At 45.5% G+C, this 25,047-nt stretch overlaps 1 protein-coding gene across 4 annotated transcripts in view; it reads left to right on the forward strand.

The window, feature by feature from the left end:
- The window catches only part of AHCY (adenosylhomocysteinase), a 59,233-nt gene that overhangs the window by 1,604 nt on the left and 32,582 nt on the right, over positions 1-25,047 (forward strand). For 2 of the 4 annotated variants that reach the window (XM_085894840.1, XM_085894841.1), the window contains exons 2-4: positions 3,716-3,792; positions 12,698-13,610; positions 22,827-23,017. In XM_085894840.1, coding sequence (XP_085750966.1) covers positions 13,589-13,610; positions 22,827-23,017 — 213 coding nt within the window. In that variant the 5' untranslated portion in view covers positions 3,716-3,792; positions 12,698-13,588. Of the gene's footprint in view, positions 1-3,715; positions 3,793-12,697; positions 13,611-19,987; positions 20,170-22,723; positions 22,748-22,826; positions 23,018-25,047 lie in introns of those variants that run through there. The other 2 variants (XM_085894839.1, XM_085894842.1) reach the window with 2 other exon arrangements.

Consider the following 25,047-nt stretch of genomic DNA (forward strand, 5'->3'; position numbering starts at 1 on the left):
ACCACCTTTGGAAATTTGGAATTTTTTGTGATTGTGATGGTTGCTAGGGACGCTTTGGTTCCCTCGCAACAACCGAAAAACCTTCAAAATCGGTACCGTTCACGCGAAAGCAATTCCGAAAGCCGTTATCCCACGTAGGGTTATGAAATTTGGCACGAATGATCTACAGGTGATGCTCTATCAAATATATTCCGGTTTTTGTGATATATGGAATACTTTACCCGCAGCGCCCCCTACAATTAGGGTATGCGTGAAAATTGGCGAAAATTGAAGGCCCCCTAGCGACCAGGTGAGTGCATCGATATGAATGAAACTTTGCAGGTTCATGGTACTCAATGAGTACTTCAACTTTGCCTCAAGAAATATTGACCGATTTCGCTTAGGTCAGGGGTCAAAGGTCAATTAGTGCAAAAATCGATAATATGCGAGAGCTGGAGGTGCCTCCGCGCCAAATGCTCCTCCTCCTAGGGTTATGGTCGGATGGTCATGAAAATTCACACTAATCGTCTGGAATACATTGTGCACAAACGATCGAGCCGGATTTTCGATTTAGATCTTTGTTCACCCACAGCACCCCCTCAAACTTTGGGGATTTCCGATTTCAAACCGCATTTTCGGTACTTTTCATTCAAATTGATACCAAGTAGTTATGAGTAGATGGAACTGGATGAGATTTGATATGCATAATCATAAGGTGATTCCCTATCCACTATATGATGTCCATTTTGCTCTATATCTTATAGTTTCCATGCTCGGCGACCCATCGCCGCCTACCGGCTTGTCTGTCGGTCTGTCTGTCTCTGAGCACGATATCTCAAAAAGTTGTGGACAGATTCGGACGAATTTTGTGTACAGGTTAGGTGTGTGACAAGGACGAACTGATTAGATTTTGGTGAAGATCAGAATCCAGCTCCTAGAATTATTTATGTGATTCTTCACCATTGAGAGCAGTGTGACCACTCCTCATTTTCATAAATGCCAAGGTGAGCCAATGAAAAAAAACCAAGAATTCACAAGGTTTCAGAAAAGCGATGATAATAGAAAACTTATACGCCAAGAAAACCAAGATGCCAAGGTGAACAACGAATAGCCAAGATCTTGTGGAAAAAGCCAAGGAGTGATCACACTGATTGAGAGGGAGGGCTCACCTAATATACAGCACGATATCTTTAAAAAGTTGTTGGCGGATTCAGATGAAACTTGGTGGACAGGTTGGGTGTTTGACAAGGAAGATGAGATTCAATTTTGGTGAAGATCCAAATCCACATCTGGATACGAGAAGTTTTTTGTTATTTTAAAGTGATTCTTCACCATTGAGAGATCGGGCCAAAAACGATATAGTACTGTATAGCATGATATTTCAAAAATGTATTGGGCTGGATATGTTCGCGTGGATCAGGCATTATGTGGCGGAGGTATGCGCTCTACCAAGTGCCCTTCTACTGTAGTTCTCAATGTATTGTTATGGATCTGGAAACCATTTGCATTCAACATACAGGTCCCAAAAGTCAGTTATCCCATTAAGTACATGTATAGCCAGATCCCTTTCCTTTTGTCTAGTGGGAGAATCAAAAACGTGCGTTGCGATGCCCTTTTAGGTAGGTTATTAAATCTTTACATCCAACGAACAAACCGACAACACCACTGAACAAGCGCTTCACCCGCCCAACCGGCGACTCGCTGTTTCGAGGCAAAATCTTTGTGAAGTACCTTTTTGGGCGAGCCCGCACGTGTGGAGTGGGCGGGCTTACCGGTATGGCCAAAATCCCGTCCAGAAAGGGCGGACCCATGGAAGCCCCATCCAATCAGGGTGAACAGTGACGTCAGTTTCACCAAGGCCCCTCCCCGCTGAGGGAGGTCCATAAAAGTTACGACGCCATCCTCAGCGGAGAGTTCTGTAGAGAGGAGTCTCAAGAGTTCTGATGGGGTTCGGTCGTGAGTTCTGAGGAATTCTGAGAGTTTGGTGGATAGGAGTTTTCATAGTGGCTGTGAGCAGTCTGGTTTGTTCTTCACGGTGGCTGTTATGGGGAGAGGAGTTCTGTGGACCCCGACTATTCGCCACGCGAGCTCTGCCACGAGCCACGAGTCCCACACGTGCGACTGGGACCAAACCAACGACCTTTGGCAGGTGCCGCACTACAGAGCACGCTTTCCCTCCGACAACCAGCTACCCACCGAACTCTGACCCCCAGCTTGTCTCTCTTCACGGCTACGAGGGTCAAATAAAGACTCTGGGGTTTCTTTTCTTTTTGTGTGTGTGTCTGCGTGTGGGCCCATCTTTAAGTAGAATTGTTTAAGTGTTTTTGCTTATTGTAAATATTTCCCTGCTTGCATATTCGCGTCAATCCTTGCCTTTGTCTTTATTTTACTGTTAATAAATTTATTAGAAATGTTCCCAGTCCGTTTCTGTCCCTTCTTACATTGGTCCAGCATGGTCCGGGTCTAAGTATAAGCGGGGTTTCATCCCCGGCAATCGGTCTATCATAGCCGGGACGTCCTGGGCAGGCCCCGCTCGACTGCAACGAGCTGGAAAGGTAGGTGGCAAAGCAGTAGTCGGTAGTGTGAATCTACCGCTGCCGGTTGAGTAAATCCGGTTCGACCAGGCATTCTGAGGGCGTGGCTTCCCCGGTAGTTTAAATCGCGTAGCTACTTCGGTAAATTGGCTTTAGACAAACAGACCCTATGCTACGCGGTTGAGTTATTGGCGACCACGGTCGGATAATCGACCTGCCGGCTCGCAGAGTTATCCGAGCGACAGCCCACAATTCCGGGGAATCTGGTGGAGACGACATAGTTTCCCCCACCTCGCGATCGTTCTCACCGCCGACCCCAGGCCCGCAACAGTATTGTTTCTCACTTGTCTATCTAGTTCTCCTCCTGGACTTCTGGAAGCCTCTACCTTTACTCCTTGAATGTGGAAGAAAAGAAGCTTTTTACTTTTATCAATTCCCACGTGTATGTTTGCAATCCCCACTCCTCACCTCTCATAATATAAAGTCATATTTTCAAGTTTGTCGTCACTCGCTGGACTCAGAAGGGGAGATGCGTACAATTGCATAACGGCACTTTGATTCTACCAATGTTCATTTGATGACCCTCTGGTACAAATGCATTCATATTTATTGGCGTTTTTCCACTCGGTGTTCAAATAAATTGTGACTCCACCAAAAAGGAGATGATTATCACCCATTTCGACTCCAGCTAATGGGGTCCTGAATTGCTCATGGATCTGTCCTGCAGCTTCATCCGCCTGCCCAGAGATGCTCTTAAGAAGTGTTAGTGGTTTAGCTAAAAACCAGACTTACTAAACAGAAAATAAAGTGCAGAACAGCTGCCATTACCGTGCTAAACAGAGAGATGAACGTCATTAGCAATCGGAGAAATGAATTGACACAACACATTTGTTGCTTTGATGTTTTTGATGCAAGTGTGTGTCGATATGTTTGCCAACACGACCTGAGCAGAGAAATTGTTTTTCCTCCTTTAATGTCATTGCAATTCATGTAAAAAGTATGCCATCGTCTTCTCTTTCTTCACATGTAATCGGTGTGTGAGCTCATTCACAAGGTTTCATTGCCGGAGAAAATACAATGTCATTGAGACTGTCATTATCTTAAGTTCGCAGAGCAGTTGCCGCAGTTAATCTGTCGCTGCTCATCTTTAAGTGTGTGAAAATTTTCATTAATTGTTTGTTTTTGGTTTGTTTGTTTTTCAGACAAAGTTGTTTCAGATTTGGAGACGTCAAAAGAGGAGCTTACAAACTCTGTGAGGATCCAGAAGGGCCTGAATTTGGTGAGAAGTTGCATTATTATTGGGATTCACGAGATCCGTTATTGTCGGGTTGTGTGTGTGTGTGTGTGTGTGTGTGTGTGTGTGTGTGTGTGTGTGTGTGTGTGTGTGTGTGTGTGTGTGTGTGTGTGTGTGTGTGTGTGTGTGTGTGTGTGTGTGTGTGTGTGTGTGTGTGTGTGTGTGTGTGTGTGTGTGTGTGCGCGCGCGTGTGTGTCTGCATCTGCAACGCGAGGCTCCACAGCACAAACCAGCAAACCGATTTCGATGAAACTTGGCAAACAGGTGCCATATGGGCTGGGAGTGTGCGCGTTTGAGTTTCGTTGCTATGCAGCGGCCGAAAAGACTCGTTTTAAGAACCCAAACGGTAACTGACGTAGCACGGCTTCTATGATAGGTAGAGCGACCGGACCAACTCCTGCCTATTCCTTGCATCGCCATCTAGTTATCGCGACAGCATAACGTTCCTCTATCTCTTATAGTTTCTGAATGGCAGCCCTCCGAATGCAGAAAGGTGGTGAACCAGGGAATATGTTAAGTGACCTTGACCTCGGAAACCGTCGACGGCGGAACGTTCAAATTCGGTGTATGGATAGAGTTTAATAACTACTACAAAATTGAACTGCAGCATTTTTCCATATTCGATCACCAAGGGTGTCGGGCCTGAAATACGCAAAATTCGAAAAAATACTTTTTCTCGACCTACGTTCACTATTTTCAATACTTGTCCTACAGTTTTGAATGTGGAGAAACGAGACTTCGGAATTAAACACTTCGAGATATTTAGAAAATTTTACTCGAGCCGATTTTTGATTTAGGTTTTATTTTTCAAATGGTAGTCCTGTGAGGAGTGCCAGTTGGCAAAATATGCAATAGGAAAAATCTTGCCAGGCAGAGGAACAATTGTATGTGAACCAAAACTTCTTGGCAATGAATCTTCGTCGGTGGATCGGTCACAATGAAAAGCATAGTATCCAGCGCTTCGATCCTAGCGGATCCCTCGTCGCCTACCGGCTTATTATTATTTTTTTGGATATCTTGTCGAGGCTCGTATGAGAGCGAACACACAACACACAGCAAGGGGCACATGAGACAAGAGGGGTGGGAGAGGGAAGGACAAAACAGTAGGGAACAGAGACATTAGAAGATCTGTGGAAGGGAGAGGGATGGGGCGGGGATGCTCATTCCTTCGACAACAGTGTAGTTTCCACCTTTCCATTATAGAAAAAATTTTAATCTTGCTTTTCCGATGATACCACTTCAAACCCATGCAATCAGCATAAAGTTATCTCCCACAGCAGTTGCTCCATTAACGGTCGTAATACCAACAGTTCCAAAACCGATTTCAATAAAGATCATGTTAGATCGTGAATCGTGTTCGATGCAGAGCCGGTTCTGCCGAAACAGTTTCTTGGCTGGGGTTACAAACCTGGTTTAGTCGCCACTCCAACACAGCAAGTCGGGGAAGGAATTTATATTTTGGCCAGGGTGGCCGGCAATAGCTCGCCTACTCTTTGGAAGATCCTGTGGAATTTTTAACGTCCACTCACTAATTCTGGAAGATGGGACGCGATTTAATAATACCCATTTCGTTTTTTTAAATTTTATTTATTGATTTATTTTAAGAGGAAAGCATTTGTTGCATTATATCATCACAGGTTGAAAGCCACACACTCTTTTAAAATGGTAATTCTTTACATTGAAAATATTGTGACCATTGTTGATATCCATGCGTGGAACAAGTCCTTTTTATATAAATGCTTTCAGACTGAATTATCGGCTGTCCCGAAATGAAGTCGCGTGTGGCGATGCTGCCTTGTAGAAGAATGACACAGACTGCAATGACTGCACCCATAATAATCATCCACGGCACAGAGAGAAAAAAATAAACACGGAAGCAGCAAATCGTATCGAAAGTCGAGCATGTTTTTACGTCCGGAACCGAAGGTGGACGGAAGTTTGCTAATGATGCTGATAACTTTTTTTGAAAGGTTATGTTTTCACCCTGTCTGTCAGTGAGCAGGATATCTCAAAAAGTTATGGATGCATTCAGAAAATTTGGTGGACAGGTTAGGTGTGTGACAGTGATGAATTGATTCGATTTTGGTGAAGATCTAGGTTTGAGAGGTTTTTTTCGAATCAGCTTGGAGGTAAGGTGGATTGCAGATGGGGTGGTGATCAGATTCAGGAAAGTATTGATACTTGTATGGATTGGGCAAAAGATTGGCAGATGGAATTTAACCTGAGCAAGTGTAAGGTGTTGGGGATGGGAAAGAACAATGAAAATAGAGATTTCAGGATGCAAGGGGTAATTTTGGAGCGTGTCACACAGGAGAAGGATCTGGGGGTGGTAATAGATACAGGAGGTAAGCAGGTAGCACAGTGCCGGGCAGCTATACATAAAGCAAATAAGGCTGTATTCGGAGGGGGACAAATTATAAATCAAAAGAGGTGGTGTTAACATGCATGGGTGAAACTCCTTCCGTATTTTACGGAAATCTGTATTTTTTGTGACAACCCATATGGAGGTTTCCATATGTTCATCAGAAAGGCATGCCTCGATGATGGCGAATTGAGGTGATATTCTGATATGTTGATTCGTTTATTAACCCATTTAATCCGGATGGAGTGAAATGACAACGATTATGTGAATTACTCCCATGGTAGCTTTCATTATGAGCTATTTTTGTAGAAGTTGGCCAGTTACAAAAGCTTGCGAGCGCGTTTCCATGATCAGATGTCCGCCAGGTACGAGACCGTGTGTGTACATCGGTGTTGTGTATCCGCACTTCCTCGCCGGCCAATTCGTCAGTACCGGTTATCAAGTTGGTATGGTATTTATATTTGTTAACGTTTTTAGGTCATCTCTTCGAGCATGACCTAATAATATTGGTGTTGAGAGGAGAGGTGACGATCCGTCCGTCCACAATGAAGTTGAAGCGGGAGATCTGGTCATTAGTGATCCTGATAGAGGTCGATGAGACGTACACGATGGTATGACTTTCAAGGTCACCGAAGGTCAAGGTCACGAGGCCTTTGAAGTTGCGAAAATGACGATTTTCAAATTCTATCTCCTCCGCCATTTCTCAAGCGATCTTGAATTTGATTGTGGCATATGAATCTATGGGACAATATCTAAATTTTGATCAGGCCGGATTTTCGATATTCGCTTTCGTTTTCGTGTCACGTGACTTCAAAGTTGGCAAAAACTGCGAAAATGACGATTTTCAAAATCTATCTCCTCCTACATTTCTCAAGCGATCTTGAATTTTATTGTGGCATATGAATCTATGGGACAATATCTAAATTTGGTCAGGCCGGATTTTCGATATTCGCTTTCATTTTTGCGTCACGTGACTTCAAAGTTTGCAAAAACTGTCCCACCTTCAGGAGGCTACATATTTTCTCGCGTAGATGACCATCACTCCCGCACGGGGGTAATTTTAGTTTGTTACATTCATGGTGTAGTATTAATTTGTGATTGGAATGATGCTCTTTGGAATTAAAATAGAGAGATTGAATTTATAAGAAGACGAAGGAAATTTTAAAATAGGGCAGGAAAAAGGGGGGGGGGTTACCCTGATCGGAATAGCTGGAGAAGACTGCTTGAGTTATCACCAAGACAGAACTTACTATTTATCCTTCAGTAGAATTCTTCTTCAATGATCTCACAAAAGGTCAAGGAGAACTTGTTTGCCATTGCGATCTGTAGTGGCATCATTTTCATGTTATAATGTGCAAATAGTCTTGAGTTCGGGTTGATCGGGGGTTTTCCAGAATCAGGTGAAACCGGAAGAGAGAGACGAGTGGTTTGTTCGTTCGCTGATGGAATAAAGGATGGACTCGGATTCCGAATGCCTCGGACTTCTCTTCCTCCTACACTAAAGATCCGCCTGCTTGGTGTTTTGGGCACAAACGACCGCCATTTGTTGGTGTCCATTAGACACCTTATCTGAAGCTCATCTGTAGAGCCCAAAGTATATTTCTCCTTGGATTCTTCAATCACATTCCTACCTTTGACCCTGGCGGGTTCCAGTGGGCTATTCAGCTTCGTACCTCGGCAACTTACCATTCCCTTGTGGCATTTTTACCCCTTTCGGACGTATTCACGACTCTGACCGCTGGCCAATGCTGATGCAGTGCGCCCTGTTACTCATTTTGCTAACCTCAGAAGTATGATGGACTGAGTCAACCCACCTGGTGTTAATTCAACAACAGAAGAGGGGCTCAAACCCAAGATCCTAAGATTTTAAGCCAGCCAACACCAGGCTCCAGCAATGAATGTTCAGGTGAAATAAAAAAATTCTTCCTCAAATATCACTTTCATTTGCATAATTTTTTTGTGACAATATGGACAGGATCACCCCCAAAATGCATATTTTGACATCAATTTTTCAAAATATTCCAGGTGAGCATACCCCCCCGGAAAATCCCCCCCGAGGAAAATATCGTTTTTCTGTTTTTTTAAAAACTTGTACAGTTTCACCCATGACATTGTATAGGAATTTAGTGAGGCCACATCTAATAAATAATATTCATCAGATGTCTGTCTGTCTGTCTTTGTCTTTTGCAAGGACCACTGGACCCACAACCACCAAATTTGGCACACAGCCCAAGTGCAATCCGGGGATTGTCCTCAGGGTATATTAATCCACCACCTCAGCCTTTAAAGACCCCCAAGATCCCTCCAGAAATGCTTTTTACATGCTTCAGAGATTAGATTACATGCTTGACAGAAGACTTTTTAAATGTTTGGGAGATAAGACCCCTTAAGATCCTGAAGGTCCCAAAGACCCATAAGACCCTCAAGACCATTGAATTCCTCAAACTTTGTCCTCGAATCTGGATCTTCACCAAAATATAATCATTTTGTCCTTATCTAACAACCAACATGTCCACCAAGTTTTTGTCTGAATCCATCCGTAATTTTTGAGATATCCTGTGCAGAGACAAACAGGAGTGAAAACGTAACGTTAGTTCACCTTTGGTGGCAGAGGTAATGATCCAAGCAAGGAATGAGGGCATTCGAGTAATACCTGGTGTGAGGTCAAAAAGGAGCAATCCCTATGCTTTATCCTCCTGCTGAGAGATACTAATTCCCTTCAGTGCTTTGGATTACACAGCTTTCACCAGTGCAACATGTAATACAGCAGCCCCAGCCTACAGTGGGGACCCATACTTCATGGCACGGTGGATGTACACCTTGTACATGACTAGAAAGTAAAGATGGCCATGGGAGGATTAAGCTCTGAAATATTGTGGGTGGACACCTGACTGGATGCCAGTTTGTAGACTTTGTTGAGCCAAGAGGTCATGACCGATTTTGTAGGGATAAAGCGGCTTCAAAGATTGTACCTCGTTTACAGCATGGCAGATATGATTTGATAACACTGAACAACAAATTTCAAAATTTTTTTTTTACTGGAGATGTGTAAAGTGATTAAGACTAATTTGGGTACGCTGATTTCAAAAATCATAACCGTTTTGCTGTATCACGTCAGGATTTTCAGGAACAGAAATATTCCCATTGCCTAGAAGTCAGGATTTCAATGAAATTTACATATGTCTTTAACATGTCTATTTCGTACAATTGTTGTTAACTTGTGTTATATTTCTTTCTTTCAGATAAAGATGAGTAGGCGTTCCTGTACCAATCATCCTGACAACTTCTGTTATGTCTGTGGTCGGTATACCAAAAAAGATCAACAGCGAAGTATATCTACAGCAGTGAAAATGAAGGCCGCCTACTTTCACTACTTCGGGTGTAAGGTGGGGGACCAAGAACAGAGCTGGGCACCACACATCTGCTGCACAAGCTGTCACACAACCTTGACTCAGTGGTTGGTGGGCAAGCGCGCGAGCATGCCATTTGCGGTGCCCATGATATGGCGTGAGCCGCAGAATCATCATGATGATTGTTATTTCTGCTGCACAAGCATCGCCGGCTTCAACAAGAAGAATAAAGGTCACATCAAGTACGCTGACTGCGTCTCTGCTCGTAAATCTGTGCCTCATGATGACGAGAACCCCGTTCCAACACCTCCAGCTGATCAGAACATAGCTGTAAGCAGTGGTGAAGAGGATGGTGATGATGAACCTTTTGAACCCGACACTCAAGAATCACACCTTCTGAACCAGGGAGACTTAAATGATCTTGTAAGAGATCTCTCGCTGTCAGAGGTGAAGGCAGAGCTGCTTGGATCAAGGCTGCAGCAGTGGAATCTACTTGAACCTAACACCAAGATATCCTTGTTCAGAGCATGTCACAGAGACATGGCTGAGTTCTTTGAGATGGAAGACACGATGACATTCTGCAGTGACATCAACGGTCTGTTGAAAGAACTTGGGTGTGATCACGATCCTGCAGACTGGCGCCTCTTCATCGACTCGGGGAAGAACAGCTTGAAGGCTGTTTTGCTCCACAATGGCAACGAGAAACCATCAGTCCCACTGGCTCACGCGTTCGGCATGACAGAGACCTATGAGACTATGCGGCAGCTGCTTGATTCCATCAAGTACAATGACTTCAACTGGCACATCTGCGGAGACTTGAAAGTGGTGGCGCTGTTGTTAGGGCTGCAGTCAGGCTACACGAAATACATGTGCTTCCTTTGTCTCTGGGATAGCAGAGACGACAAGAATCACTGGATGAAGAAAGATTGGGAAGAGCGAAAAGAGCATGTACCTGGTCGACACAACGTGAAGCATGTCGCCCTTGTCGACCCAGCCAAGGTTTTCCTTCCACCACTCCACATAAAGCTCGGCTTGATGAAAAGTTTTGTACAGGCAATGGATCTGAATGGGCGTGGGTTTTTATACCTCAAGGAAAAGTTTGGCAACACCTTGTCGGAGGCCAAGATCAAGGCTGGTGTCTTTGTTGGACCGCAAATCCGACAGATTATGAAGGACGAAACTTTTCCGACAACTCTAAACCCCAAAGAGTTGGCAGCGTGGAGGAGCTTCAAAGCTGTGACGGACAACTTCTTGGGGAACGAGCGCACGGACAACTATGAAGAAATAGTGCAGCAGCTGCTGGAGTCCTTCAGGAAACTTGGCTCCAGGATGTCCCTGAAAATCCATTTCCTACACCAGCACCTGAACTTCTTCCCTGACAACTTGGGAGCAGTCTCGGACGAGCACGGCGAGCGATTCCACCAAGAGATTTCACTCATGGAGACGCGTTACCAAGGGCGGCACAACCTGAACATGATGGGCGATTTCTGCTGGTTCCTGCATCGTGAAACTGACACAGAGCAGCACAAACGCAAAGCCAAATGCTTAAAGCATTTTTAATTACATTCTAGTGGAGTTTTTCTGTAATTTCTATAATTTTGAAGCATTCATGATGAAATAAATGAATAAATGAATTTTTGTAAATTTCATTGAAATCCTGACTTCTAGGCAATGGGAATATTTCTGTTACTGAAAATCCTGACGTGATACAGCAAAACGGTTATGATTTTTGAAATCAGCGTACCCAAATTAGTCTAAATCACTTTACACATCTCCAGTAAAAAATTTTTGTTGTTCAGTGTAATCAAGGTTATGATCTAAAATGAATGATAAATCATAAGGGATGAACCATCACAGGTGAATCTGACTTTTTTTTTCCTTTGACAAAGGGCTCTTTTGGTTTGCAGATAAAAATAATTGCCATCACTTGAACCCCAAAATTTTCAATGTTTTACCACTGTTCCTTGAGTTTGTAAGTGGCGACAAACAATTTTTATGTTGATGTGTATGGAATGTAATGATTAAGCCCCTCCCCCCTCCCCTATAGGATAGAGGAAGGCTTATCACCGTTGTGGGGTTAGTTTTTACAATTGGTGCCCCCAGTTTTTAATGGTAACACAAGTTATTCAACCCCTCTGAGTACTAAACCACTATTTAGGGAAGGGGGGGGGTTATTTTATTTATTTATTTATGTATTTATTCTTTTCTTCCTCTTCTGCCAATGTCCAAGCTCTCTTCATCTTGAATCTGGCTGAAACTTTTGGAAAGAAATTTTGCATCAATAATGGGAATACAAAGTATGCGGCGTTGGCATTTTTTTTTTTGATCTTGACTTTATGTTTAATGCCATGACCTAATTATAGACATTTTAACATTTTTCACTCGAACTCGACAAAGGTTTGTCCGATCAGAATGAAATTGCCTTCACTAGTTAACCGATAGCAAGTCGCATTTATGCTTAATTTACATGATGCCACTCCAGGCTAGAGGTCAAGGTAAAATGGTGGTCTGAATTAAAAATAAAAATAAATTCAAATTGTTTTTTGTCATCGCTCAATTTTGACAATCTGGAATGTCAGACCATTTGGCCTTCCAAGATGTTCGTGCATCATCACAGTGTACCTACACTGGTTACGCACCTGATTTTTTGTTTACTTGTTTTTTGTGTCCTTGACCTACTTTACTCGGATGGTGACCTAATTAACAAAAAACACCTTTTAAATCATAACTTGAATAATTTTCCTCCTATTTTCATGATGTGTTATGGGGATGCATTTTCTTCATTTCCACTATCCTTAAATGTTGAATGTCAAGGTCAAATGGTGATCCAAAAAATATGGGCATAGTTGGATCACAGGTGCCAGGACAGGGTTACCCATGGCTGTCGCTTTTCTGAGCGCAGATGTCTAATTATAATTGAAGTTCACGTATTATGTTAAGATCGACTTAAAAAAAATTGGCTGTGCACAATTCACATTGAACGTAATTGTTAATTATTTTCCAAAATTAGGAAACCTGCTTCGCTTATTATTCGGCAAGATGATTTCATTAATTTCCTGCTTGTCTGACCCTGACCATGAAGCCATGATTATTGGTTTAGTCAGGTATTGGTTTCTGATGATGAAAATGTGCTGTTTGGAGTTGTGATTTATTGCATTGTCTTTTGTTGTTGTTTCAGTGTCTGAGACCAATTCAAATTTCCTTTGACAAGAGCATGATCGATGATGTTTCAGAGCCCAGGATATGATGGATGATGGCTAAAATATCGGCTTTTCCCGAAGTAACCGCAGCCATGCCTCAGTCCATCACAACCAGCAACCTTTGCACCAATTGTTGCATCTCTGCACAAAATGGACTTCTTTGCACTTGGTATTTTGAGGTGGATGACTGTCATTAAAGAAATGTGTGAAAGACTCCAAATGCACAGTTGAAAGACGGTGAGGCTATTTGGAAATGGTGAACAGTGAGTGAGTTTTAAAATGTACTGTTATGAAAACGGGGTGAACTTTGGAGGGTTTAACAATTTGAATTTCACCCTTACCCTGTCGTTTTTTGAAGTTTGTACTGCATTGTATGCAATTGTGTTGAAGTACCTAGTTTATTCCTCCATTGTTAACTATTCTTGAAACTCCATTACTCACCTGTTGCTACTCATTTTGTTATCTTGACATTTGTGAATAAACTATTTTGAACTTGTTTTGACAACAAAAAAACATTTTCAGGAGCCATTGTTTTTAGTTTGCAATTTTTTTTTTTTTAATTCTATCTATCTTTAAATATTGATACAAAAATGACTTGGGAGTTAGTTATGCAATAGTTTTATCCTCATGAGTGTCGGCATAAACGCAAACCCAATTATCATCGACCAGAAGTATGTGTGCGGATTCCCTGTCGTCCTTTATCCTCATATCTATCTCTATCTCTATCTCTCCTCCCCCATTGTACTTTTGTCCATAAATCGCACTCGCTAATGGCTGTTCCACGTGTTACTACGGAGACTCAAACTTGGGTTTCACAACCATGACTGTGCCATGTGTGCTACCTCGCACAACCAGGACATCGACAGCACATGCGCAAGACTCCTGCAGCAGGTGGGGTGGGTGTGTGGGTGTGCTGACAATAAGACACAATTATTGGGGCTGCAAAGGGCAGGCCTAGATCTGCTGGAGTCACCCGAGAGCATGCCTGCATTGTGCCCTCATCGCTTCAGGAACGATGCGCAGCTATGCACATTCTTTTGTCCTGTGTTCCCGACTGAGTCTACATGTTACACGATTAGTGCTAACGATAATTGAGATACTGTTGCTTCCTATTTAAGCACGCTGTCCAGTTATGTCTTTTGATTGCATTTCACCTCCCATGTCCAGATTCCTGTATTTATTTATTAAACCTGTTTGCTTGTAAACGATTCGGTGTATTTTGAGCTGTGGTTCTGTCCTCTGGCATAAATAAATTTTCCCCAGTAAGCCAACCACGCATGCTGAAACGACTGTGTGGGAGAATTGGTAAAACAGCATCATGGTTGGGTGTTGGATTATCCACGCATGTGCATTCACCTCTGCTCATCGTCCTTTGGAGAGAATTATTCTCCAGTGGTCTATCGCCCATTCGGGCACCAGGGAACTCTCGTTTATTTCAAATTGGCTTTTATGTCACATCCGTCATCTTCCTTCCTCCTCCAACTGCTCCCTCCACCCTTTGGTCCTCCCTTCATTCTTTCCCACATCAATCCTTAATGTGATCGCCGTGACATGATAAGCCTCCCCAGTATACATATTGTTTCCCCCCTCCCCCCAGTATACATATTGTTCCAGGGTGGAAGGGGAATGGTTGGGGTGGGAATCTGGAGGGAGGGGTTGAAGTTGGGTGAGGAAGGACCAGGCCTTGGTATCTGTGCTAGTTATCAACAAGCTGCCACCATACTTTGGAGTAACTGCTTTGTTTTCACAATACCTTGATGGTTCTCATGAGCAGTTATGTTCAGCATGCACATGTGCAGGAAATGAGGAATGATTATACAACTGCCCCAATGACAAGGTCGTTTTTCATCGCTTTGTTAGTTTCTGATGTTCCAATAAGGTTGACAGAGTGGTACCGTGGACAATCGCCCAGCCAAAATGCAGCGAGGAACCTGAGTAAATTCTTCATCCTGTCTCGAGGTTTTCATTACTTCCTGCAATGTCACGGCTTTCAGGTTCAATGACGAATTGTATACACTGCTCAGTGGCGTAATGGGAGGTTTTTTGTTACACTTCTGTTGTGGTTAAAAAGATGCCCGGAAAATATATCCGCAGCACCGGGTATGCCGTATCTTGAAGATTTATGGCTGAAGCTGCAGCGCCCACTTTTCATTCCGAGCTGGAGGCTTTCCTCGTGGGTTGTATATAATTTCACGAGGCTTGTGATGAGAGAGGAAATAAATTCTGCCCCATACAGATTCATGTGGAACAACAGCTTGGGCTTCTTTCTCTGTTTGAGAGTACCGCTGTTCTAAATCAGAGAGAGAGAGGGGCTGGGACTGGCATAGGCAATAGGTCTTGTGGTGTTGTCTGAAATGGTTTGTTTCAAAAGAGCACGTAATCCCGCTGGACTTGCATCAACACTGAAATGAGTACGAGCCTGGAGGTCAAAATGTGCCATCACTTGGTTACTATAGTGAATGCTGTTTTCGGCTGATCAAATGCCATTTGGTGTGTGTTAGTCTGATGTTGAAGTTAATCATATGTGTTAATTTAGTTAGTCCTGCGTGTAATGTTATGCTGTGTTTCTGGTTCATGTTTCCTGAGTTGTGTTCTATATAAAATTAATGTTTCATATAAAAAATATAATTATACCCGCCAATGGGAGGAAGGTTGTGGGAAGAGGTGTAGGGTGGGGGGGGAGGTGTGGGGGTGGGAGGTTATGGGAAGATGAGAGAGGGGATGGGTGTTGTGGAAAACGAGTGGGGGAGGGGATGTGGGAATAGGAGAGTGGTGGGGGAAGTTCATATACATCTATATGAATAAATATCAATGTGTGTGTGTGTCCTCCATAACTCCAAAACTATAAAACCTAGCAGCCTGAAACTTTGCATGCATACGAAGACAACTCCAAGGAAGTGCAAGAGTGAATATTGGATGTTTGGGTTAATTAAAACACCCCTTTTGAAGATGATTAACGCCTTATATAATTATATCCTTCATCAGGTGATCCATGGTCATCTCGCTGTCTGGGATCTCGAGGCATTTCTTGGGTAAACTCGCTTGGGTCTGAAGCCGTCGTGTTTTTTTAGACTGCTCAAACATGCCTTGACTTGGAACAGGCCACAACGATTTCTTAACATAAAGCTTTTTTTTCCACTTTCTTCACTCATGTTATCGAATGCCTGTTCATCATAGCTATTAATCGCTGTATATATCAGTTTTGGAAGTGCGATAGTTTTCAACTTTGGAGTTTGGAGTGATTTCATGCATTTATGACACGATTTTCCACAAAGTACTCTCACGGACTAATTAAAGAATATCATTGAAATATTATTTTGGTTTTGAGGATCGAATATCGTCCAGACCAAATGGGTGTCGAAATCTGTTGTGAAATCTGATAATTTAAAGAAATGACGAGTCTTATAATTAAGCCGATGTTCCTGTTAACTTTAAGCAAGCAAGGCTCTGTTCCCCCCTCATCCATACATACAGAAGAAAATGTGAAACTTCCAAACCATTAAACTTACCTTTTTCTACTGTTTGGAGAATTATATTGAGAACAAAAAATTTCGGAATGTACCAAAATTAACCAGCTTCATTGAGCAATATGATTTAATGCATTCACTGCTCGACCTCATGTCCTGTGCCCCAGAGGGACTGCCTATCCATAGTGTCTTCCAGATCTGTGTCTATAGTTTCAGATGTTTTGTGAGGTGCTCCGCAGAGAATCAAAGCAAATCTGGTTTAAAAAAACGGACGTTTTAAAAAAAATCTTTGCACGAACCCCGAACCGATGTACCACATGACGCCTGCATTGACGAGCAGGCAATATAGTGGATTATCTGCAATGTATATTTTACGGATGATTGAACTTTGCGATGTCTACAGGGTTGTTTTGCATTAAACTGCAACTCTTGTGAATGAAGTCATTTGAACGAATTCATTTTATTTCTTTAACTGCTGCGTGTGTGATGAAGACCGTCTTTAAAGTTAAAGTGATCCGATATGATACAGGCGACAGCTGGCCAACCATTCCTTATCAACCATTTATTTGGAGTGCTTCCATGAGTGCTCCAGCCACTTGCTGAACGCCTTATTCGATAACGCTCCTCGCTCCCCCCCCCTCCCGGACTGTATAGCTATAGGTGGTGAGGCCTCCCTCTCCTCCCTCTCCCTCTCCCTCTCCCTCTCCCTCTCCCTCTCCCTCTCCCTCTCCCTCTCCCTCTCCCTCCCTCTCCCTCTCCCTCTCCCTCTCCCTCTCCCTCTCCCTCTCCCTCTCCCTCTCCCTCTCCCTCTCCCTCTCCCTCTCCCTCTCTTTCCTCCCCCTTCTCTGGACGTTCGCTTTCTGTTTGGCGTTCTCTGTCTTTCATGTCCATCTGAACTCCCACTGATTTAGTTAGTACGTGAACCGGGCCCTCAGTTTTGGTTTTGCTCCTAACCACGTTTACTGGGATCTTAATTTTGGGGATCATCAGGATAGGCTCAGCATGAGTTTCCCCTGCGTCTTCACCTGTTAGATTTGGGTCGCTCTTTGTAATTCAGGGCATCCTCTGAAGGCTGCACTGTGGACCGCAGCACACTCAGCACATGACATTTCTCCACGTGTACAGCTTCCGTATTCGTGCTCTCCATTATATTTGCTGCAGCATTGTTTGCCCCTTCAAGCTGCAGCAGTATGACAGAACTTTTTTGGCACTTGTTTAGTTCCCTTCACTTGTTTTGGCGGTTGGAATGCATTCCCATACAGTGAAGGCTTCATACCACAGGGAAACTTTTGGGGGAAGCACGAAGTTGCGAAAAGACAGAACCACCAAGGTGGTGTTCACTTTGACCCCCATCCCTGACCTGGATGAAACGGCGGGTGTCAACTCGCACATCAGCTAAATGCCTCTTGATGTCGGCAGTTTCCATGGAGGCATCAATCCCGTAAATGACTCCTCGACTCTCCCTCAGAGACCGAGGAATATGACACGAGACCCGGACCCCGCTAAAATACGAGGCTCTCAACACCGTGTCCCATTGAGCGATTGATTTGCACTCGATAAGGTCACCGGATTTGAGATTTTTGGTGCTGAACCCATCTCCGAATGATATTTGTTGAATTATGACCAATAGTTTGGCATGGTGATGGTGCTCATCGGGGATAGAGAAGCCTTCAAATCGTTTTTGGAAGTTCCGACTCGTCGGTGCTCTCCCCCCGTGGTGTGCCCCTCTTCCTAGTTCTATTGTTACGAATCTGGAACCCATCGCACACAACAGCCAGAGTCCCCGTAGCTCAGTTATTTCGTGAAGTATATGTGTTTCGTTAGACTCCATCCCCTGTATCTAATGGGAATTAAGTGTACGTGCACTACGAAGTTATTTTATAGATAGGATTTTTACATCACCAACACCACTGACGCCATTGCCCACGTGCGTTCGACCACGTACGTGGGCAGAGATTTTCATCGCCTCAGCTCCGACTCCACTCCTTGTCCGATCACGCACAGAGGGCGACTTTTCCACAACACCTCAGCCAATGGGCAAAGCGCGAGCGACGTAGGCCGTGGTCCTGCCAATCCGGAGGCACGTCACCTGAAGGAGGAATGCCTCTCAGGGAGGACGGGCCACGAGGATGCTCGCCACGCTCCCCGGACGAATCACGAACGGCGAGCGGATCGCCTGAGACGGCCCGGCCAATCAGGAGGCTGCCACGAGTTGCCTGACAACCCACCGTCCAATCGGAGGCGAGCGGGCTGAGAAAAGAAATCGCTCGGACCTGAAGGGAAAAAGAAAGAGGAGAAGATGGAGACCGGGGTGATCGTGGTGACGGCAGAGTGGAGGTCGACGAGGGTTCTGCGGGATCACGGCGATTGCGGTCTACGGTCCTTTGTGGTGGTTCACCGTGGTGGTAGTGACCGAACAGTGTGGTGGCCGAGCAGCCAGGGACGAGGGCCGTGGACTCCGGGTCGTGGGTTCGAATCCCACCAGTGGGTTCGAAGTAGGTGTAACCGCACGAAGCAGGAAGGTCCAAGAAAGGCTCTCACCTCCAGCTCACCTTCCCTCCGAGCTGGGGTGTCAATAAAGGCCGCGGCCATCATTTCTTTTGGGGGTGTGTCTGTGTGTGGGCCCGTCTTCAAGTAGAATTGTGTAAGTGCTTTCTTTTGCTCATTGTACATTGCATTTCTTATTCGGATACCTCTGCTCCCCTTTCCACCATTGTAAATAAATCCCCTCTTGTTGAATGTCCCAGCTCGTCCTTGGCCTTTCTACCATCGGTTTGCCGCACTGCGAACGGGAACTCGGAGGCCTCATTGTTGCTGTCATCGTGCAATTGGCCGGCAGGGTTCTGGTACTCTGGTACTGTTGCTGTTCGGATCAGCAATCATACCAATCGGGGTATGACTCGGATCTGGCTCGGTAACGACACGGATCACGTAGATCCTGCCGAGGGTGAATTTCCCCGGTAGTTTAGACGACGTGGGTAATTAGGTGTATTGAAATTGGCAATTGACCCTACCCCACGTGGTCGACCTATTGGCGATCTTCGGTCCGATAAGGGACCCGTGACCTTTCGGATTTATCTGAAGCGTACGACCTAAATTGCGGTGTGTTCGGTGGAGCCGACTCTACTGCTCCCCCTTGCGGTCGTGCTCGCCAGCGAGACCCGACACCACAACACTATTAACCCACCAAGATGAACCCTCGTCATCTTCGCCAAACACGTTCATCACCTTCAATCACCTCCCCCCGCCACCACGGAACATTAACTTGGCCAATTGAGCTGAGAATGGACCGTAATCCAAACAAAACGTGATGAAGAAAACCGGATATAAAAACAACACCCCACGGACCCTCGACACTCCAACACCGTCCTGTAATGGCGTCCGCCCGTCCGTCCGTCCGTACCTAATGTTCTTGCTTCATTTGACTGAATCATTTAAGAAAGTGTTTGCTGAAGATCCATTTTGTATAAACACTCGGAGCCTTTTGCGTGTTTTATTTCCTACATCATATGAATATGTCAGAAATAAAAGTTGAGTCTTCATTTGTAGACGCACGGAATTTTCGCAAAGCATTTTATCCGCTTCCATGTGCCGAGTTCAAAGCATTTTGCACAACAAAAAGCAAAAAAAAAAAAATTTTCGAAATGGGAGAAACGGCTGTGCACGTCACAAAAAAAAACAAAATCATTTTAAAACGCGATTTGGAGAGCCGTAGTTTGAGCAGTGTGGGGAACCGTAGAGCCGGAGAAAGTGGAGGCGTTTCTACGGATATCGAACAGACCAATGAGAATGCTCGTCGAACCCACGTGGTGTCGAGTGGGCGGTTCCTGTGCGAGCTTTATATTCCGGCGAAAAGTGATGCTCGTCCTCATGTGTCTTGTGTTGAAGGGCCGTGTTGGTTGTGTGTGTTGAGTTTGTAACTTGTGTGGTGAAATTATTATTATTATTTTTTTTAATGGCTGGGAAACCACCTTACAAAGTCGGTACGTGACGATAGTGAACGCAGCTCGTTAACTTCGCACAACTGGCTTCATTCAATGAGGCCAGATGTTTGGTGTGGTTCAAATAGAGTACAGGACTTCAATTGGGTTAAATGGTGGGGATCTGAAATTTGGTTAATTGTTCCTGAAGTGACGCTCGCATTCACAGAATAGTGATCAGAGACCAGTCCATTAACTCAGTTGGACGGTTGTGATTATAATTGTAGGACGATGAGTGGGGGGAGGGTTGTGGGACGATTAGTGGGGGGTAAAGGGGAGGGTTGTGGGACGATTAGTGGGACGGGGGAGGGTTGTGGGACGATTAGTAGGGGGTAAAGGGGAGGGTTGTGGGACGATTAGTGGGACGGGGGGAGGGTTGTGGGACGATTAGTGGGGGGTAAAGGGGAGGGTTGTGGGACGATTAGTGGGGGGTAAAGGGGAGGGTTGTGGGACGATTAGTGGGGGAAGGGTTGTGGGACGATTAGTGGGGGTAAAGGGGAGGGTTGTGGGACGATTAGTGGGGGAAGGGTTGTGGGACGGCGGGGAGGATTGTGGGACGGGGGAAGGGTTGTGGGACGATTAGTGGGTGGTAAAGGGGAGGGTTGTGGGACGACGAGTGGGGGAAGGGTTGTGGGACGGCGGGGAGGATTGTGGGACGGGGGGGAAGGGTTGTGGGACGATTAGTGGGTGGTAAAGGGGAGGGTTGTCGGACGATGAGTGGAGGGGGAGGGTTGTGGGACGATGAGCGGGGGGAAGGGTTGTGGGACGGGAGGTGAGGGTTGTGGGATGAGTGAGTGGGGGGGTAAGGGTTGTAGGACGATGAGGGTTGTGGTAAGAAGATTGGGAGTGGGGGAAAACGTGGTATGGGTAGAGGATTGGGGGGGGGGGAATGTGGAAAGGGGAGAGGAGTGGGGGAAAACGTGGTAAGGGGAGAGGATTGGGAGTGGGGGGAATGTGGTAAGGGGAGAGGATTGGGAGTGGGGGGAATGTGGTAAGGGGAGAGGATTGGGAGTGGGGGGAAACGTGGTAAGGGGAGAGGATTGGGGGGGAACTTAAGTTGAAAGGATTGGGGTGCGGGGAAACGTGGTAAGGGGAAAGGATTAGGGGTGGGGGAAACGTGGTAAGGGGAAAGGATTAGGGTGGGGGGAAACTTGGTAAGGGGAAAGGATTAGGGGTGGGGGAAACTTGGTAAGGGGAAAGGATTTGCGTTTGGGGGAAACTTGGTAAGGGGAAAGGATTTGCGGTGGGGGAAACGTGCTAAGGGGAAAGGATTTGGGGTGGGGGAAACGTGGTAAGAGGAAAGGATTAGGGGTGGGGGAAACGTGGTAAGGGGAAAGGATTTGGGGTGGGGGAAACGTGGTAAGAGGAAAGGATTAGGGGTGGGGGGACGTGGTAAGAGGAAAGTATTAGGGGGGGGGAAACATGGTAAGAGGAAAGGATTGGGGGTGGGGGGGAACGTGGTAACGGGAAAGGATTTGGGGGGGGGAACGTGGTAAGAGGAAAGGATTTGGGGGGAACGTGGTAAGAGGAAAGGATTTGGGGGGGGGGGAAACGTGGTAAGGGGAAAGGATTTGGGATGGGGGAAACGTGGTAAGAGGAAAGGATTGGGGGTGGGGGAAACGTGGTAAGAGGAAAGGATTAGGGGTAGGGGGAAACGTGGTAAGAGGAGAGGATTGGGGGTGGGGGGAACGTGGTAAGAGGAAAGGATTGGGGTGTGGGGGAAACGTAAGAGGAAAGGATTGGGGTGGGGGGAAACGTGGTAAGGGGAAAGGATTAGGGGTGGGGGAAACGTGGTAAGAGGAAAGGATTGGGGGTGGGGGAAACGTGGGAAGAGGAAAGGATTAGGGGTGGAGGGAAACGTGGGAAGAGGAAAGGATTGGGTGTGGGGGGAAACGTAAGAGGAAAGGATTGGGGTGGGGGGAAACGTGGTAAGGGGAAAGGATTAGGGGTGGGGGGAAACGTGGGAAGAGGAAAGGATTGAGGGTGGGGCGAAACGTAAGAGGAAAGGATTAGGGGTGGGGGAGAAACGTGGTAAGGGGAAAGGATTGGGGTGGGGGGAAACGTGGTAAGGGGAAAGGATTGGGGGTGGGGAAACGGGGGAAGAGGAAAGGATTAGGTGTGGGGGAGAAACATGGTCAGAGGATTAGGTGGGGGGGGCAGAAATGTTGTGGAAAGAGGAGAGAATTGGGGTTGGGGTGGAAACATGGTAAGAGGAGCAGGCGATGGGTTGTGGTAAGAGGAGCAGGCGATGGGTTGTGGTAAGAGGAGCAGGGGATGGGTTGTGGTCAGAGGAGCAGGCGATGGGTTGTGGTAAGAGGAGCAGGGGATGGGTTGTGGTCAGAGGAGCAGGCGATGGGTTGTGGTAAGAGGAGCAGGGGATGGGTTGTGGTCAGAGGAGCAGGGGATGGGTTGTGGTAAGAGGATCAGGGGATGGGTTGTGTGAAGAAGATTACCAATACAATAATCTCTTTGATCATACTAGAGATTTGTGGAGACTAGACGGTATCCGAACTCAATTATGGATCTCACTGTGACGTTAGAACCAAACTATACTGCACATGCATGGAGCTGAAAATCAAGGGTATATATTTCAGTCATGAGGAGAAAGTTTGATGAACCATTGCACACATTTGTCTAAGCATCTCCCTTTTTATCGCCAGCTGACATATCCCTGGCTGAGTGGGGACGCAAGGAGCTGTCTATCGCTGAGAATGAGATGCCGGGGTTGATGCACATGAGGGAGATTTTCGGCAAGAGCAAGCCGCTGACGGGAACGCGAATCGCTGGCTGCCTGCACATGACCGTGCAGACCGGAGTGCTCATCGAGACGTTGCTGCACCTTGGGGCCAAGGCAAGGAAAGCCCAAAGGCTGCAGTTATCTGTCCGCTTGCGTTATTACTCGATGTATGTTGAGCTCTCGTCTTTCCAGGAATTTTGAAGAGATCCATATATGCATACATTTAAAACTATCAAATACACCCTGTCGCTTCGCTGACGGAGGTATTAAAGGGGCGGAGCAATAAGGAGGGAGGGAGAGCAAGGATGGTGGAGCAAGCAAGCAACTGAGGGTGGGTAATGAGAAAAGGAAGGAAAGGGGGGGGTGTGAGGGGAGGGTCCGTCTAGCCATAACCACCGTCCAGACACGAATGGAGATGACCGCTTGGATACATGCGGCGATAACCACCATCCGGGCATAACCACCATTGAGAGAGAGAGAGTTGTGGGAGGATACTGCACTGTATTAGGAGGGGGTGGAGCGAGGATGAGACGGAGAGATAGAGAGGTGGGGCTCGAGGATTTGGCAAAGAATATGTTGTGCTTTATGAATCACTCGCACTCACAATCGTCATGTGATAGGTGGAAAAAATTAGACTATGTAATTGAGAACGCGTTCATATGGCGAACAGCTCAGAAATCAGGTGTTATCAAATGTATTTTGCTTTGAAACTCGCAAAGAGAAACCCTTGTAAAACATACTGAGTCATAGAAAATATCTAAATGCTTTAGAAACAGTCACGAGGACAAACGAAAACATGATCGCTCGTACATTGCTGAGGTTAAAAGTTAAAACCTCCAAGATACGGGATGAAACTTTGCCACCACGGAGCCTGTAACCAAGCATGCAGGTGTACACACATCCATGGAGCATCCCTAAATTGCACATCCAAATATACCCATATATCTACCTCTACCTGGTAGCAACTGCCAACTGTACGTCCCGATCAGGATAGGAACTGCACTGTCGGGCGCTTGGAAAGCGGCTTTAGCACTCAAGTCAGCACTCCAATGATATGGTTAAAGACAGCTGGCTTGGCAAGCAATAGCTGTCTCAACTATGCCCAAATTAGACAAATAAACACTTTTTATTTATTTATTTATCTTCAACAGTCGGAATTGTTGCCAAGTTCAATTCTGGAACATAAATTTTGTAATTCGGATTGGTATCAAGGTTATGGCACGTGCAGAAATAAAATTAAGCCATGAACGCTGGCGACTTCGGGCGTTTATAAGCATTGCAATGTACCCAGCGATTCGTAGCTCTGATGAACAGGCGTTCGATAACGTGAGTGAGGAAAGCGGGGAGGAAAATAAGTTTATCGTTAAATCGTTGTGGCCTGTTCCAAGTCGGGGCATGGTTGAACAGGCCAAAAAAACATGGCGGCTTCAAACCCCAGCCACTTAACCCAAGATACGCCTTAAGACCCCAGAGAGCGAGGTGGCCGAGGGTGTGCCTGATAAAGGATATAATTAAATAAGGCCGTTAATTATCTTCAAAAGGGGTGTTTTAATTAACCCAAACACCCAATTTTCAGTCATGCACTTCCTTGGAGTTTTCTTGCTATTCATGCAAAGTTTCAGGCTGCATGGTTTTATGGTGGAGTTATGGAGCATGCACACAGACACATTAGTGTGGATGCATGTTTCCAAATTATAAATGTTTTTTTACTTCCGAAATCTAAAGATTTTGTCAGTATATTGATCAGTTCCGTTTCTGTTTGTTTGTTTGTTTGTTTGTTTGTTTGTTTGTTTGTAGGCACGATAACTCGAGAACGGAAGAAGCTACCAATGTCAAATTACACCACGTGATTCAGGAGGGTGATGGCTAGTGCTGATTAGATTTTGGTCAAAATCAAAGGTCACGGTGAGGTCAAACATAATTCCGTAAATTCATGTGGAGAAATGGAGTATTTTTGCTTCGCTCGACGTTACGAGTTCGTTTTAACTTCAATTTTAATTTTGTCTTCGGTTTTTGCGATCGCTTAGGACGCTTAAAACTCGGTTGTCGAAATTCTGGTAAAAATCGGATGTTTTGGAGACGTTTTAAGATTGTATAAAAAATATTTCACTCGACGCGTCACGGGTCGTCACGTGGTGCAGTGC

The sequence above is a fragment of the Eptatretus burgeri genome, chromosome 9 (genome assembly GCF_056783735.1).
Source record: "Eptatretus burgeri isolate ZD-2024b chromosome 9, Ebu_testis_v1, whole genome shotgun sequence".
NCBI lineage: Eukaryota > Metazoa > Chordata > Myxini > Myxiniformes > Myxinidae > Eptatretus > Eptatretus burgeri.